Genomic DNA, 15,808 nt, shown 5'->3' on the forward strand with positions numbered 1-15,808 from the left:
TTCAACGAGTCTGATTATGCTTGGAATCCTCTAAAGGTTAAATTTTTTTTGGATCTTTAATGGATGAGGCACTACAAGCTCCCCCTAAACTTGGAGATACGAATCATTGGCTTGTTCATGTGGATTGCAAGGGTATAGACTCTTTTTTTTCAGAGAAAGAGTTGTTTGATTTTTATCTATACTCATTACTTCCTACTTCTTTTTAACTTCTTACTGTTTCTGTACTTCATCAACTCTTATTCATCTTGTAGTGGGAAATCTCTTATTTTCTTTGGTTCATCTTTATGACCGTATCATCTTTCTTCTAATTGGGAACGTCTTTTATTCACAACTTCATATTTATCACTTTGTTCGTCCATTTTTCCGTATCATCTTTTTCAAAATTCTCGTCACTGATCTCGTCAATGTTTTCAATATCCTCAAAGTTTTCTTATATCGCTAAAATGTATTCGAAATGTGTTTTTGAGCTTAAGATCACTATAAAAGATGGCACCCAGTCGACGTTCCTGATTTAAGATTTAAAAGAACTTTAACTTCATAGTAAAGTACTCACGAGACCAATCCAGGGAGGCACCCAGTCGACGTTCCTGATTTAAAATTTTACCTCCATATCTACTTCCAAATTTTTTTCACAAATTCTTGGTGACCAATATCATGCCTTGTCTGTTCCCCTCCCTTTAACAGTTTAACTGCTTTGCTTTTCCACAACGACCTACTCACCTGCGTTGCAATCCCAGCATGGTCCATTCCAGGTAACCCAACATATTCCTCGCCAACGTACTATTGTATCCTGGATTGCAGCAATTACAAACGGGGATTTGGAGCTGGTACGGTACTAGCATCTCCTGCAACAAAGAAACCACAATTCTACCCCATGCATACCACGATTTCTTCCACCAATATTAAATTTGTGGTACCAAAAGTGTCGGGGTGACAAAAGCTCTAAAGCTCCTAAATTGTGGGCCCCTGTGTCTAAGCTTTTTGTTCTTCCATCTGACACGTGAGCTTATGCAATACTCCTGTATGCAACATAAACACATCCTTCCGCCAATCACATGCATCAAGAAAACAAAATACTGAAATTAAATTTTTTGTAATTTTGTTAACGAAATTGGACCTAAATTTTCTAAATAAGAATCTGTTAAAATGGTTACGTAAATTCATGCAAACCCCGCCTTAATATTCAATCTGCGAGGAAGAGATGGAATCACTATTGTGAAACACATAAAATTCCTAATAACGGAATTCTACAGTTGGATCTGTTTACAATATGGAAACCATAAAAAGAATTCTGGTACAAGAAATCTGGTTCAACAAAAGAAAGCCAAAGACCCTTGGCAATGTATCTTTTCACATCTTATATTCATTGGACATCCTTATTGTACATATAACCTCTTTCTACATGATACATGTTTGCGTCAAAAATAAATCCCACCAGCATTCACTTTGACGCAGCCAATTCCAAATCAACACTTGATAGAAGCAGTCCTGCATTTGTTGTCAAATGGATAGAAAACACTAAGTTGGAATTAATGCACACTGAAGGAATGAGCCATCCTAGAAGCAATTTAATCTAATGGGGAATACTATCATCACCTGTCAGAGTGTAGATTAGCAACGACAACATCAGGGTTTACATGAAGTAACAAAAACGTTTAAGAAACCACACGCTTTCATCAAAGGGTTTATGTAATACATGTTTCTGGTTGAGTGGCTGCCAACCCACATTTGAGATAGATTGAACATTGAAATTTCAATTTACATAAGAAAAAGTGATCTACACTCTGGACATGCCTGGCATCGACAGCGAAGGTACTGACCAGACTTTCAGCTGCTTATACTAAACACCTTGTGTTATGTTGTCTATAATTATTAACCCTGTCTGTATTTTTATTTTTCCAGCTTACTCAGACATTGGATGAAGAATCTAATGCGAACCTGGTCAAACTTCTTGGGCAGCTGTCCATCCTACCAATGTTATCTTGCACAGTTGTATCAGTTGCTGAACCGTTGACAAGCTTTAAGGTGTCTGCAATTTGCTTAAGACCCTGCATTTACATAAAGCAATCTCACATTTCAACTGAGTTCAACAAACTTTCTATTATAATTTTAAGAAACAAGGCCTTTTTTTGTTTGATTTTTCATTTGTTTGCTTCATATTCGGTATACCACACAGAGAAGGGGTGCAAACCTTGTAGGGAAAAACATGGGTTCATGTTTGATTAATGAACCTATTTCTGCAAAACTATTTTCCACAAAAGAACAATTCCAGCCAGACATTCTTAAATTTAATTCACTATATAATCACCAACCAGCTTCGGAAGCACCTTGTGAACCTTGTGATAGGTAAAGAGTGAAAAGATATTTATCCTAGCAAATGATTTGAAACACTAAGGTGTGCTATGAAAGTATGTACTCCTCAAATATACCTATAGCACATATCCATCTCTTTATGATGATAAATGGAATACAATAAAGCCATGCTGACCTCGATACGCTAGGGTCAAACAAATCCTAGATAACAGTTTTCATGGCTGCATTATTTGGGAATACATTAACAACTGACGAGGGGAACCAGTATGCAGTCAATTCAGTCCCAGCAAGGAGAAAGTCCCACAACATCAAATTATGACAAAGTTTGGTATCTACATTCTTTTGTGAAGAACAGCTGACACTCAAGCTATGGCTTACTGATGCCAAGTGTAACTATTTCCCCCTATACTATGTCTTAAACTCCTCTTTTGCTCTTTAGAATATGTTGGTTTTTAGACAACAACTAGAGGATATCAACTAAATAAGTCTTCAAAGATTTATCCCTCTACAACTTGAGAAAACAAAGAAAGAGTACAAGTAAAGGAAAAACCTTCGAATCTTGAGTCTCAGGAAATCCAATGTAACCTCGAGGCTTGTTAGGTTTAGGCATTAGCTGCAAAAGCATATAATGAGATCATTAGTGCTGGATAAACCAGATCAGGTCAACCAAAATGTTAACCCATTATACAATATACTCCCAACAATGCATAAAAATGAACATCAAACTTCCCTAGAATCATGAAACCTAAAAATGCCTCAAGACAACGAACATCTAACGTCTAACATGATTCTCATATTTTTTCTGTTATCAATAAATGGTATAGAATTCCAAGAAAATATGTTACCGCCTGATCATGGTAAGCTTACCTTAGCAAGATGCTACAAAGTACAAGCTACTCAAAACAAACTCACAAACAAACACAGCCCTTACAAGACCATACTAATTCCAATTACAAATAGAATCCTGAACCGCGATGCCTAAATATGAGATAACCAATAGTTCCATGCTAGGCAGCAAAAAAATAATCATGAACAAAACCCAGGAAAAAAGCTTTAGATCAAACCTTTAAGTATTCTGATATTTTCTCATCTTTTGCACCAACAAAATTGACAAGATAATATACTCCAGCATTCGCATAATCCTGTCGCCACAAATGTGTCAGAGTTCCTTAAAAAAAATCAGAGATAACTCTATGATATGAAACTGCTTGCGGACATATATTTAAGACAGAATCTACAAAATAGACAAAAGAAAATTGAGACATTGCATTAAGAACTCCGTGTTTTTTAGTTGGTTGTTGTTGTTGTTGTTGTGTTGTGTGTGTGTGTGTGTTTTTTAGTTGTGTTGTTTTTTTTTTAATATAGTAGTACGTCTGTTACACCAACATAGAAAAAAAGCAAACAGGCTATTAGTGGCATCCACAATGAGTTGCCAAATTTTGTTCTGTATTTCCGTTGATTTTAATTATCATCGTACTACTATATTCAAAAGTTCTGGGTTGTTCTCTTAACAATACTATTTCCGAGACTTTCCCTTTATATTATGCTGAAAATGTCTGTTTACAGACTACAAGTACAATTATCATCATTATGATCACTTGCTGCAGAGCTTTCAAACTTCTGAAAATTCAGATTAATATCTCCGAGTGACATTAGAAGTTGCTAAAGATCATATGTCTGATATGAGAAACAAAATTTTGAAATAAATCAGACGAGTTCAAGTACCATTACATAACAAGGTTTGTTCGTTCTCAACTAAAAAAATTGAAGTTTCTCAGTATAAGAGAGAGATCAAGCCTCACCTGCTTTCCTTCCAAGCTAAGTATTTTACCATCCTGAAACAAGAAGTCAGCAACTTATATTAATTTAAAAATGATGTCATCATGTTTGCACTAACATGTCATCATCATACATAACCTCACAAATTAAAACTCACCAGACCAGTAACCAGTCTGTGCAGTGAATCCAAGTCATAGCCAATTTGAGAAAGATCACCCCGAACCTCTGTGACCTATGTCAAAAGTTTGAAAACCCCAAATTTAGAAACTATAAATGTGGAGTAATGTCATTATCACAGCACTATGCCATATCACAATGTGCTATAGTTTTGGAATTTTAGTCGAGGTTTCACGCAATACCTCGTTCTTTATCAGTTTTGACATTTCCTTCTGCTCATCGAGTTTCCCATCTAAGTTCTCAATTCGCTGAGTCAAATGCCTCTTCGTTGCCTGAGAAGAAAGTATGCAGGCATACGACTTATTAAGAGAGATTCTAACAGTACTAAAGCATTTGCACATAAATTTATTATGAATTAGATAAAGATTCCATGTCACAAAATTCAGTCGTAGGGGGGGTCCAGGAAAGTGTGCTCAAGCTCAACAAAATTCAAATGCTCCAAATGACACAAATGTAGCATTGTGGCTTTACAAAAATGTAAGAGAGAGAAAGGATCACTATATTCAGAAATATTAAGCTTGTTTTATTAAAAGAGTAAGTCTAATGTTAATTTTGTTAGAAATTAACTTATTACAGCAACCATATAATAACTTGCAACATAATACAGCACAACTTGCATAAACAAAACATAATAAAGTCATACTGGAGGCCTAACTTAAAGCAATAATCACTTTTTGACAACAATTGAGGTAGTGCCTGATCTCTTCAAAGATGGGAAAGATGGGAAAAAGAGGATAACGAGAAAATTATTAGAGCAGTAGCAATATTTCTTCTAGCTTACTCATAATCATGAAAAAGCATCAGTGTAAAGGACGTGCATGGCCATGGTAATCAGAAGCTACTCTGAGCTACTCTGCCTTATGAACTAGAAACTATAACAAAAACAAAAGAGATGCCAAAGTTTAATGAAAATGAAACTCACAGCAAGTGCAGTAGATACTTGCTCCAAATGTTTTGTCATGCTTGCGACAGCAGTCGCCATGCTCTTCTTGGTTACATACATAAGATCTGATAATTTCAGGCCCTACACATTTTTAACAGGGAAAAAAGACAAAATAGATTAGTCTTCCCAAATTGTGCATTTGAACATAAGATATACAAGTTTGAAGTTTAACTAAGAAGTCCATGTCAATAAGTACCATGAAGAATAATCAATTTGGACATACTGACATACAATATCTTCCTCTATCTCTATCTCTATCTCTTTAAAAAAAGTTAGAGAACTGCTCCACAATTTTTCACCAGGGATTATTACTCACCATGTCACATCACTAGACGGTGAGTTCAAGGAACTGTTCCAGTATCTTATTAGATTGACTATTAAATTCAATTTAGCACACTAATTTCAACATAAATACATGCAATACTCAGATTCATTTAAAATTGACTGTTTAACTCACTTAATAACTAAAGCTATTCTTTTCCTTTTTCTCCTCTAACTGGCTGTAACATTTGAGATTTCTCATATTTTTCTTGTTTTTTCAGAAAGAAAAGTTTTAGAAGTCGTTTCCTGGTTTTGTTTTTCACTTCATAAGAAAATCTCTGAATGCATTTTTACTTTCAGCCACTATGTTCGAAAGAACTTTATGACTGCTTCCAACATATATTGACATGTTGATAAAAAAAATAATGCAATTGATTTTTCTTTGCTTTTAATTTTTGGCTCAGTAGAAAAAAAAATGGCTTTCCAAAATTTAAAAAGTGACCCAACAATACACTCACTATTGCATGTCCTAGTAGTTTTTCCCCACTACATTAACAAACTGATTTTTCCTGTTTAGGTTCTCCCTTTACACACTTTGTACTTACATACGGTGTTCTGTATGTAAGTGACTTGGTCACAACCCCACATTTCTAGATGTTGCTCTAGCCGATGGAATCTAGAGGTATGTCAACTTTAGACAACCCCCAAATGAAATGTGAGCCAACTGGCTTCTTCTTTCTAATAAACTCATTTTTTCCAACGTCACCACTAATTTTTTATTTTTTTAATCAATAACGTCACCACTAATAGAGGGGGGCTATATAGGCGTTCTATACGTTCATTAATAGGCAAATAAATATGCATGTTTTGCGCATTCACATAGAAGGAAGCAGGTTCAAATCTATACCTTCCACCACATGTACCCATATCCCACCGCTCCCAAGGCTAGAGTTGGCACTGCCAAATTCGCCATGTTTCCTGAAGAAGATTATAATTAATCGCAATGACGGAATACAAATGGCCACAATACATTAGCATGTATAAAGTCTAAAAGCTATAGCTGCATCTAGCCAATGTGTAGCAAACGATTCGAAGCAATTTTTTTGTTTATTTTACTTTTAGTTTTTCATTTCCTCGGTAAAAAATGTAATGTAGTATCAATAAATAGACGTGAGAAGACCTAAAAGAACAAAACTAAGAAAACAAAGCGACCGGGACAGCATTACAGCATATCACTTTTACAGAAAGTCGTACTAGCCATCAAAGGGCTTCTTTGTCATTGGAGTAAAATTTATAGACCTAAGAAACATTTGGCTTGAACAATTTGTAGCTAGTAGGGCGGTTGGTTTACATTTTCTTATTTTGTTTAGCAGTTCCTTGGCAGTGGGATTGCTTGTAGGTACAAGAAAAGGGTCTTGAGAGAGGAGCTCCGACTTCTCTCTTGGAGTACCCCCTCACCCCTTACCAAATTCAGTTAAGTTTTTGCCTCTTTGATCTGAAACTTTTTAGCTTCTTTTTCACTGCATTTACTTGTAGTAAGGCGGGGAGAAGAGCAAAAACAGTTTTTCATTGCTCATGGGTAGAGAGGATAGGTTGATTCCTCATGATCCGTGGAAGTCCTACTGAGACCGAGTTGTGACGAAGTATGGCTTCATTATTGTGGTTGTTCTTGGAGTTTTTGAGTTGAGTAGAGTTTGGATCTGGTGTGAGAACTAGAGATAGCAGGCTAAGAAGCTATGAAGGCTAAAGTTTGGGACTTGATTCAAAGCAGTGTTTGGCTGGAAACAACGGAGGAGATCGCAGGCAGTGGCTGTATTTTAAACAACTGTTCTCTATGGGCGGATAATGAAGATCAATTGGGATTGAAAACTTATATCCTGGCTGATGAACATTGATATTATTGTTGTTGTAACATCTCTTAAAACCTTGCTATGAGTCATGAGTGGATGCTAATCAGGTTTAGGAACTAATTGGGTTTAACTTGGCTGCCTCTTATGTTTGGGATCTGTTTTGTATGTCAAGTTTGGGTTTTTGACGAGAGGAGTTGAGGTTGAATTTCGGTTTTAGGCTGCCTTTTTTGAGCTTTGAGCAAATGTTGCAGATCTGATCTTAAGAACTGAGATTGCAAGTTGACTCTTTGAAGACTAGAGTTCGAAATCAGATTCTTGAATATTTGATTAGAGGCTACAAAGGGGTACTTTGAACGTGAAAATTGTAATAGCTTCTTGAATTGGAAATTCCAAAGCCTTGAGATGGGGCAGAAACCAACGAAGGAGCTGGTTGCTTGCAGGCGGGTAGAGATGGTGGAGTTCGGTTCGTACAGATCCATCTTCAATTCTTAGGCCTGAATCCTGTTGGGCTTGTAGCAATAGCTGAAGTCTTGGGCTTTTATCAGTCATTGGGCTTGGCTATGTTGGTATTAATCAATTCAATTGTTTTCTTATACTCCTTAAAGACTATTGATCATTGACATTGAAAAGCCTTATTCACTACAATGACCTCCACCCAGGTAGTATAGATGCTGTCACAATATCATTGATTCCAGTCCGACTAGAGATCCCGTTAACTCCAAAGATGGTTTTCAAAGGAAGAGAATGCAAATTGAATACTTGTCCCGCCACACCCGAGAAACACTAGGTTCTAAGTAGAAAGCATACCAGGTAGAACACGCCAGCCCTCCCACATGAATGACAATACCAATGGCAATCTAACATTTCGCGTTTTAAATTAACAGAATGATGAGCACAACTAAAATGATATATGTATATATACGATGAAACATACCAGTCCATCCAGAATCTCCATTCAAAATGGTGATTTGGCGAGATGGCCCAATGTTCCTTATCTCCTGTGCTAGACGTCTCACCTATAAATAAGTCAATCAGAAATTAAAAAATCCATCTAGTAACACTTTTCTCCTTAAAACAATTTTACATACTTGTTCAGCTAGAGTTTCAGTATCAGCATTGGACGAAGAATCACCCGTTTTCTCAATTCCCTTCACCAACGACTGTAATAAAAAACAAGCAAACAAATCGTGTCTATATTTAGGTAAAAAATAAAATAGTAAAACAGATCTAACTAATAATAATAATAACAACAAACAAACCTGAAGTTCACCCAGTAAATCAGATAATTTGTTATTCTTCAACACAATAGTACCAGTATACCCTATATTAAACAAAAGTCAAAATTAGTCAAGCAATAATAAATAGTCAGAGAGAGAGAGAGAGAGAGATAATAATATTACCAGCTCCGACTAAGATGATGAGTTTAGTAAACCCAATACCAGCAGTTTGCATAGCCATTGATTATTTATTTTAGCGCTACAAAGTGTGAAAAGTATTTTAGAAACCCTAATTTTGAAAATTTTGGGATTTGGAGCTGCTTTTGATTAGAGAGACAGAGAGAGAAGAATAAGGCGGTTTTTTTTTTTTTTTTTTAGTTGAGTGTTTTTATAGCTTGACTACTTCTTTCATTCTTTGAGTCGAACTCGAGGACCACTCTTCGCCGATTTTTTTGGACTAGTGGATATATCTCATGGGCTTACTTTTGGTTAAGCCTCAACTTTGGGCCCATATCGGGTTGGAACCAATCGGCAAAAAGTGAGAATTACCGTACATGTTCAGAAGCAGAATATTTCCCTGTCCTTGTCAAATAATACTGACTTTCAGTCTAGTTATTACAATATCTGAAAGAATATGGTTGACTCTGTTATATGCGAATTTTTTTATACTTAGATATCAACGATGCTTCATAAGGTTTACGTTGTTATGTTAGGCATATGCTTCATTCATTGTGCACTCACTACTGGAGTGTGATCTTCACAATTTAGCACTCACATACACATTGTTGTCTTTTTACATAGTTCAACTATATATAGTTATATAAAAGTATTCACGATAGGATCGAGGGAATCTCAAGCCAATGACACTCGAACCAGAATGTAATTTCTTACCATATTTTGGATTTCATTCAAATAATGAACGGTAAGTTTTGGTCTTGATCACGATCCAACTAATCAAAATTGACTGTTTCAAAAACAATCTATCCATCTAATAATAAAAGAGGTCAGTGTGGCCACAGCCCCCCTATCCGACGGTTATAAATCTTTCTCACAAGTATTGAGCTTTCACTAAGATGTTGTGGTTGTTTTTCCTGTTTGTTATGTTATTGAGATGAGACCGCGTTAGCAAGGAATCTAAGTATTTGGTCACATTCATAGTGTCATACAAACTAATGTTGTGTTTGGTCTGACATGAGGTGTTTTTTCTTTTGTTCATTTAGATGGGTGGAACTTATGTTGTTAATTTTTGGGAGTTCATATTTTGATTGGAACCTGTAAGATGTTTGTTGAGGAGATGACATTGTTTGAGTTTGCTTCCGAAACTAGATCCAGATACATGCATCTTTGATCATTAGGGTTTTGATTTGTTTTTTTTTGTGCTAAAGGATAATTTGATTACTGAAAAAATGTACAAGAATGTAAAATAAATCTGAAGTAGCTAAAGTAATTAGAATAGATCTCAAGTATTTTTGTTTGAAATTTTGGTCTGCAAGTCCACCACTGCTTTGTCCCTGCTGGCAATGCACAACCTTGTCTCACACAAGTGTCTGCAGCAAACTCTCTCCATGTAGAAGTAATGTTCAGCCCTGCAACTTTTCTCTTTACATCTGCCAGTTGTGTTTTTTGTTGATCACAGAAAGAAGCTCTCCAAACAACTGTTTATTCCAACAAGCTACTTGAACATGGTATTCTTTGCATGACACCTTTTGCCTCTTCAAATAACCCAGCTCGGCTAAGAAAGTCTAGCATACATCCATAATATTCACTTTTTGGTTGAATACCATATACAGTACTACAATAGTCATGCTATTGAATATCTGTAGACCTTCAAGAGGCATACCTGAATAGCTGCAAACAGTCAAAATTGCAACGAAAGTAATATCATTAGGCTTAAAACCAGCTTAAATAGCTCAAGCGCATTCTGTCCATCCCCTGCATTGGCAAACCATAAACATTCCAACAAATGGTATCTCTCTCCCATGTCATCAGACAACTTTTTAGCCAAAACCAAATTCCCGCACCTTGCATACATATCAATATAAGTGTTGTATTTAACCGAATACTCAATAGCAACCGCATTCTGTCCAAGTATCTGTTTATCAATATAGCACCTAAATGAGCACAAGCAGAAATAACACTAACAAAAACAGTTTTATCGGGCTCAAAACCTGCCAACCGCATTATTTGAAACATTTCTACCCTCTTTAAAACAATTATTCTATAAATAACCATAAATCACAGAACCCCATATTCCTCGATCTTTCACAGGTGCGGTGTATTATCAAAATACAAACGTGCAGTTTCAACATCACCCTTCTTCACATACACAGATATCATAACAGTCCACGACACCGCATTTCGTCAAACATTTTTTCCCCTTCTATCATACTATACATAACTAACAAGCTACTGCCCACAAAAATATTATACAAAAAACCCAGTTTCAAAACATCCCCATTAATCTGTTCGCCTAATACACAGTTCTGAAGGTAACCACAAGCCTTCAATACATAAGTCAGAGTATAATTATGAGGAAACAAACCACATTCCAACAACTTACTATACATTTCTATTGTTTTATTGTAAAAAGGTTATAGTCATTGTATTATATATACAAAGTGTGGGCTGTTCAATAAGCAAGAATTATAGTTACAGCAAAGTTGTTTTTCCCAAGTCCACATGTGATTAAGTGTGCATGGGTTTGTTTTAGTTGTTTCATATTTTTGCACTTTTTTCTAAGGGCATCACCAATAATGGCAGGGGCCACGTCAGCATTTTAGACATGGGCTTGCGTTCAAACGGGGCTTTTAAGAGTTTCAGGTGGACATTCCTTAATTCAGCTTCCTTTTCCTCCAAGTATTTGGAAATACTCATATATAAATTTTCACAAAAAAAGAGTGGAAACCTCTATTACCAACTCCTCTTTTATTAATAAGAATGGCGGCATGGAGAGCCCTTACTCGTCATCTAATTACTCCTCGAGGACTTTCAACTCGAACAACATCATCAGCGTTTCAAGCCAATGCTACTAGGCTTATCCAGCGGTGCGGTCTTGCTGGAGGTATATATGGATCTTCACGTGCCTTTCTCAATTTTCCTATTTTTGCTTTAATTTTATTTGTTTATTCCAACAGAGGACAACAAAAAGTACGAAGACGAAGACGAAGGTAAGACGAATTACACGACTGGATCTTCACACATCTTTCTCAATTTTCCTAACAATTATTTTTCAGAAGAGTTAGAAGCTTGGAAGGCTTGCGGTTGGTGTGGTATATTTTGGCCACTCCCCCGAAAAGATCCTCAGGTGAGTCTCATTCATTCCCAACTATTTGTTTTTTTTATCAGTATCTGTAGCTAATAAGACTTGGCTATTATTATATATAGATAAAAATGGTTTACACACATTATCGGACTTTATTCGTTTCTTCTAACTTTTTGCAGGACTCCTTTTGTAAGGACTTTATTCTCAGCTTCATACTTTGTTCGCCTATATATGCATTGATATATATATATGAGAAAGAAGGTATACATATCCTATTATATGTATTAAGTTCACCTTGTTTCAACTTTGATTCATTGCTAAAGTATAGTTGGTCAGGCTTGGAAATTAGTTTTCAAGATGTTGGTGTATTCTAAATAGTTTCTCGTTCATCCATTCTATATCATACATGGTCCTAAGGATAAGTACCTTGGTCACTATTTATGAGATTTTTTTTTTTTCCCAATTATTGTTCTTTAGGCTGCAGTTGTTTTAGAGTGCGTTTGGCAACTGGAATTACAAACTAATTAGAAATAGATTTTAATTGGAAGCTCTGTATATACATGATAATGAAACAAAAAATCAATCTAAAAGATCCCATATATTCATAAGAATGATACTATCGAAACCCTAACAAGAAAATTTAAAATGAATTGAAGAAAGAACCCAGTAAAATCAATGGTTGATGAGAATAATCAAGGGAGAGAACCAGAATTTGGGAGTTTGGGTGAGAGTTGGACAAGGCAAACATAAACTGATATCTTTTGCGCCACTGATGAATTGCGCATGTGACATAGTCTACAGTTTTGTTGGATCAACATGGGTCTCTCAAATACTTTGTAAAAGAACATGGGGTATGTTTAGAATCCAATTCTAATGGATTCCAAGCCTCCCAAACTGCCCAACCATGGATCAAATGTGATTCCAGGTAAACAAATGCACTCTTAGGCTGCGTTTGTTTTAGTTGGAAAGGAAAGGAAAAGAAAAGTAACCAATTGAAAGACTATAGAATGAACTCCTAAGCTTTGAGAAATTTGTTGTCATTGTGATTTGTGAATCCGGACAACCTCTGGATATGCAGCAATTGCTTGCTAGTACAACCAACCTCTGGATTCTAACAGTTAAAACCAACATCTTGGTGCAGGAAGAATCTGTTAACAAAGTGGATCCAAGCGTAACCGGATAATCTGTTGCTGTTTCAGTGGTATGCATATGTATAACTAAAGTCTGTAAGGCTTTGGATTTGTTATGACTGGTTAATATGCGGAGACTTTGGATTGTCAAACTTGTATGCAACTGTATATTTGGAGTTCTTTATGTTATCTAGCAAGTTACTTTGTTATTTTATCTCGTCTTTTATGGCATGAGTTATTAATTGGGGGATCCAATTTCTTTTTCTCGTAAGGAACTTTGGGTGTGTTTGTTAACTGGCAAATGAGGGTGGCTAATTGTATTTTCCCACTAGAAGTACCATTTGCCAGTGTTTGGGTGTATTTAAGGGCCCTGACAAACACTATTTAGAATTAGCCGGCAAATCAAATTATCCCACTAGAAGTGGGAAAATAGAAAACACCTCCCCCCAAAGTTGAATTAGTCACCTGGTATTTTCCCACTGTGGTAGAAAAATAGAAACAACTCTCCCTCTCGATCTCTCTTCTCTCTCTCACTGCCGCCTCTCATCAACTCGTTCTCTTTTCAGGTATACTCTCTCGCTCTTATCTCTCTTCTCTCTTCTCTCAATCTCTTTTTTCACTGGTATATAGGTTGAGATTGAAATGACTCGACTCCATATACATTCAATCTCTTCTGCACCAATTTGTAAGTAAACAATTCCATCGATTGTTCTCATTCACTGGTGAAGGTGCGTACTTTTTGTTAAATAACTTGTAATTTTAAATTGTGTTTGGGTTTCTATATAAATTAAAAGCTCTCTAAATTCAAAGTAGAAACGCATTTCAAGTTAAGTGTTCATATTTTGATTCAGAGGACAAATTTACAGAGTCATCTAATTTCTACATTTGCGTTTTCTTTTGGCAATTTTAACTTTTATTTGTTTCCACTTTCCAAATCACAGTGATAGGATAAACATAATTACTATGAAAATATAACATGACGCAAGTGGTGTAACTATAACAACCAGCAGAGTTCAATTCTGTTTTTATTGCTTCGATCACAGAAACCGCCCACTTACTTGTTATATTGTTTTGTAGATTGAGGTGGAGGATTTGGTATATAGCTTGCCTGGTTGTGTGAGTTAGTGAATATAAAAATCACAAATGGTGAACCCTGTTCAATCTCCTTATTCTTTTGCCACCTCTTACACGAAAGAGTGGAATGAAGCAACTTCACTTACGGTGTATCAAAGAAGAAGAAAGCAGACGCTTGGATGGCACAGGCGTGTAAAACGAAAAGGAGAGGACGATGGTGTTCGTGATTGGAGTACACTTCCACTGGCACTGCTTGAAGAGATTTTAGAACGTGTGCCAGTACTTGACCAGCTTTGCTTTGGTTGGGTTTGTAAGTGGTGGAGACACTGTTTCGTACACAGCAGGCAACTCGACAACAAGTATGGAGTTCCATGGCTTATGTTTTGTGCCAATTCTGATACCAATACAAGAGGCTGTTTCAGTGTTCTAGAGAACAGAGTATGGGAGCTAGAAATGCCTGAGGTTAGAGGATATTACTTGTGGGGTTCTCTACACGATTGGTTGATTACTGCCCAAACAAGATCTAATTATCTCTGGATATATTTGTTTAACCCTTTTACAAGAGTTGGAATTAATCTTCCTCCGGTGGATATTATTTACTACAAGGCAGTCCTCTCGTCGTCTCCTACGGACGAGGACTGTGTTGTTATGCTTCTTCCGATTAGAGGGTTGTGCCTTTCATTTTGGATCATGGGAAGTCAAGAGTGGATCTTACTTAAGCTTGATTATGCTATCTTTAATCTCCTTGATTATGCTATCTCCTTGTAATTTTAAATTGTGTTAGAATCCCTTCGTTTAGTCATTTCTTCAATGTATATGGAGTCGAGTCATTTCGTTTAGTCATTTTGAACTTTGGTCTGAGAGAGCAGACTCCTTTTTCACGAACTAGAGCCGCTTTAAAGATTGATGCAAGTAGAACAATCTCCAGGAGAACCATGACATATCACCGAATGAGAAGTGATAGTCTGTGCGAAAATACTCAGCAATTCCATATCAATTAACAGAGAGATAATTAATTATAACCACATATCCAACCTAAGTTAATTTAGCAAATACATATCCACCTTACCATATAATGGGAAAGCTAAGTGACATTGATGTTATTTTTGGATATTTTATTGTGTGTTCTTGTTGAGTCTTTGTGTGCGTGTAGTGGGCTGGTGTGTGTGGTAGTGTGTAGTGTGTGCAATTAGGTGGTGTGGTGGGTGTGGTGTGGTGTGGTGTGGTGGGTGTGGTGGAGTGGTGGTGGTGTGCTGCTGCTAATGCTATGCTGCGATGCTGTTGGGCTGCTACTGCTGCTATGCTGGTGCTGGTGGTGTGCTGGTGCTGTGGTGCTGATTTAGTGTGTGTGCACAGGTTATAGGTATATATAGCAATCACTTTTTTCCTGCATTCATTTATAGAGGTTCATTCATTTCTCAGTTCCCACTAAGAAAAATGAGATCAACATGGGTAGTAAGTAATGTATAAGCCCAGCGCAGAGCGTAAGAAATGAGATTAGCATGATCTAGTGTCAAGTTGAAAATTATCGTTTAGAAAAGAAAAGGAGGAAAATAAATGAAATATTCCACTACCACCCACACTAAATAGACGCATTGGACCATTTGTCATTTGATCTCTACACCCTTCCTTTAGGAAAAGTCTGATTTCGTTATTCGAGTCTGTGGTTTTGCCTCTCCAGCAGCCATAAGGGTGGAAACCATGAACAACAGTACTTGCAGGATAAGGATTGCAAAATTCATTAGTTGGTATGCTAATGCTGATCAATAGGGATTTGTATGTCCTCGTTCTCTTACATGAAA

The 15,808-nt window shown here is 36.4% G+C and overlaps 2 protein-coding genes and 1 long non-coding RNA gene across 8 annotated transcripts; 1 reads left to right on the forward strand and 2 right to left on the reverse strand.

Moving 5' to 3' along the window:
• Positions 1 to 1,159: 1,159 nt before the first annotated feature.
• On the reverse strand, positions 1,160 to 8,980 carry LOC147522710 (uncharacterized). The gene is made up of 13 exons (XM_086594838.1): positions 8,724 to 8,980; positions 8,583 to 8,644; positions 8,412 to 8,483; positions 8,258 to 8,339; positions 6,381 to 6,451; positions 5,192 to 5,293; positions 4,452 to 4,541; positions 4,250 to 4,324; positions 4,116 to 4,148; positions 3,378 to 3,455; positions 2,864 to 2,926; positions 1,939 to 2,048; positions 1,160 to 1,488 (listed from the first exon to the last, which is right to left on the reverse strand). Exons 1-13 carry the CDS (start codon positions 8,779 to 8,781, stop codon positions 1,467 to 1,469), a joined length of 918 nt encoding a protein of 305 aa, XP_086450964.1. The 5' UTR covers positions 8,782 to 8,980; the 3' UTR covers positions 1,160 to 1,466.
• A 923-nt stretch (positions 8,981 to 9,903) lies between these two features.
• LOC147522711 (uncharacterized) lies at positions 9,904 to 10,515 on the reverse strand. The gene is made up of 2 exons (XR_015214240.1): positions 10,381 to 10,515; positions 9,904 to 10,282 (listed from the first exon to the last, which is right to left on the reverse strand). It is a non-coding gene; the product is annotated as an uncharacterized LOC147522711 (long non-coding RNA).
• Positions 10,278 to 14,927, forward strand: LOC147522712 (uncharacterized). Of its 6 annotated transcripts, none has more exons than XM_086594861.1 (6): positions 10,278 to 11,601; positions 11,675 to 11,844; positions 11,982 to 12,063; positions 12,944 to 13,498; positions 13,563 to 13,660; positions 14,010 to 14,927. In XM_086594861.1, exons 1-4 carry the CDS (start codon positions 11,478 to 11,480, stop codon positions 12,955 to 12,957), a joined length of 390 nt encoding a protein of 129 aa, XP_086450987.1. In that variant the 5' UTR covers positions 10,278 to 11,477; the 3' UTR covers positions 12,958 to 13,498; positions 13,563 to 13,660; positions 14,010 to 14,927. The 6 variants fall into 6 exon arrangements, 5 of the variants coding, with proteins under 5 accessions (XP_086450987.1, XP_086450983.1, XP_086450971.1 ...); XR_015214231.1 differs by having other exon boundaries at positions 11,462 to 11,601; positions 11,675 to 11,707; XM_086594857.1 differs by having other exon boundaries at positions 11,468 to 11,601; positions 11,675 to 11,707; positions 11,774 to 11,844; positions 11,982 to 13,498.
• Positions 14,928 to 15,808: the final 881 nt, after the last annotated feature.

The sequence above is a fragment of the Coptis chinensis genome, chromosome 1 (genome assembly GCF_015680905.1).
Source record: "Coptis chinensis isolate HL-2020 chromosome 1, ASM1568090v1, whole genome shotgun sequence".
Classification (NCBI taxonomy): Eukaryota; Viridiplantae; Streptophyta; class Magnoliopsida; order Ranunculales; family Ranunculaceae; genus Coptis; species Coptis chinensis.

Excerpts from the sequence above, each read along its gene's own strand:
- LOC147522710 (XM_086594838.1), bottom strand. The coding sequence starts at position 8,781 with ATGGCTATGCAAACTGCTGGTATTGGGTTTACTAAACTCATCATCTTA. Across the intron at positions 4,325-4,451 it reads CAAAACTGATAAAGAACGAG|GTCACAGAGGTTCGGGGTGA; the intron begins GTATTGCGTGAA and ends CTTTTGACATAG. Across the intron at positions 3,456-4,115 it reads TTAGCTTGGAAGGAAAGCAG|GATTATGCGAATGCTGGAGT; the intron begins GTGAGGCTTGAT and ends TTGTGGCGACAG.
- LOC147522712 (XM_086594845.1), top strand. The coding sequence starts at position 11,478 with ATGGCGGCATGGAGAGCCCTTACTCGTCATCTAATTACTCCTCGAGGA. Across the intron at positions 11,602-11,674 it reads GCGGTGCGGTCTTGCTGGAG|AGGACAACAAAAAGTACGAA; the intron begins GTATATATGGAT and ends TTATTCCAACAG. Across the intron at positions 11,845-11,981 it reads TCCCCCGAAAAGATCCTCAG|GACTCCTTTTGTAAGGACTT; the intron begins GTGAGTCTCATT and ends AACTTTTTGCAG.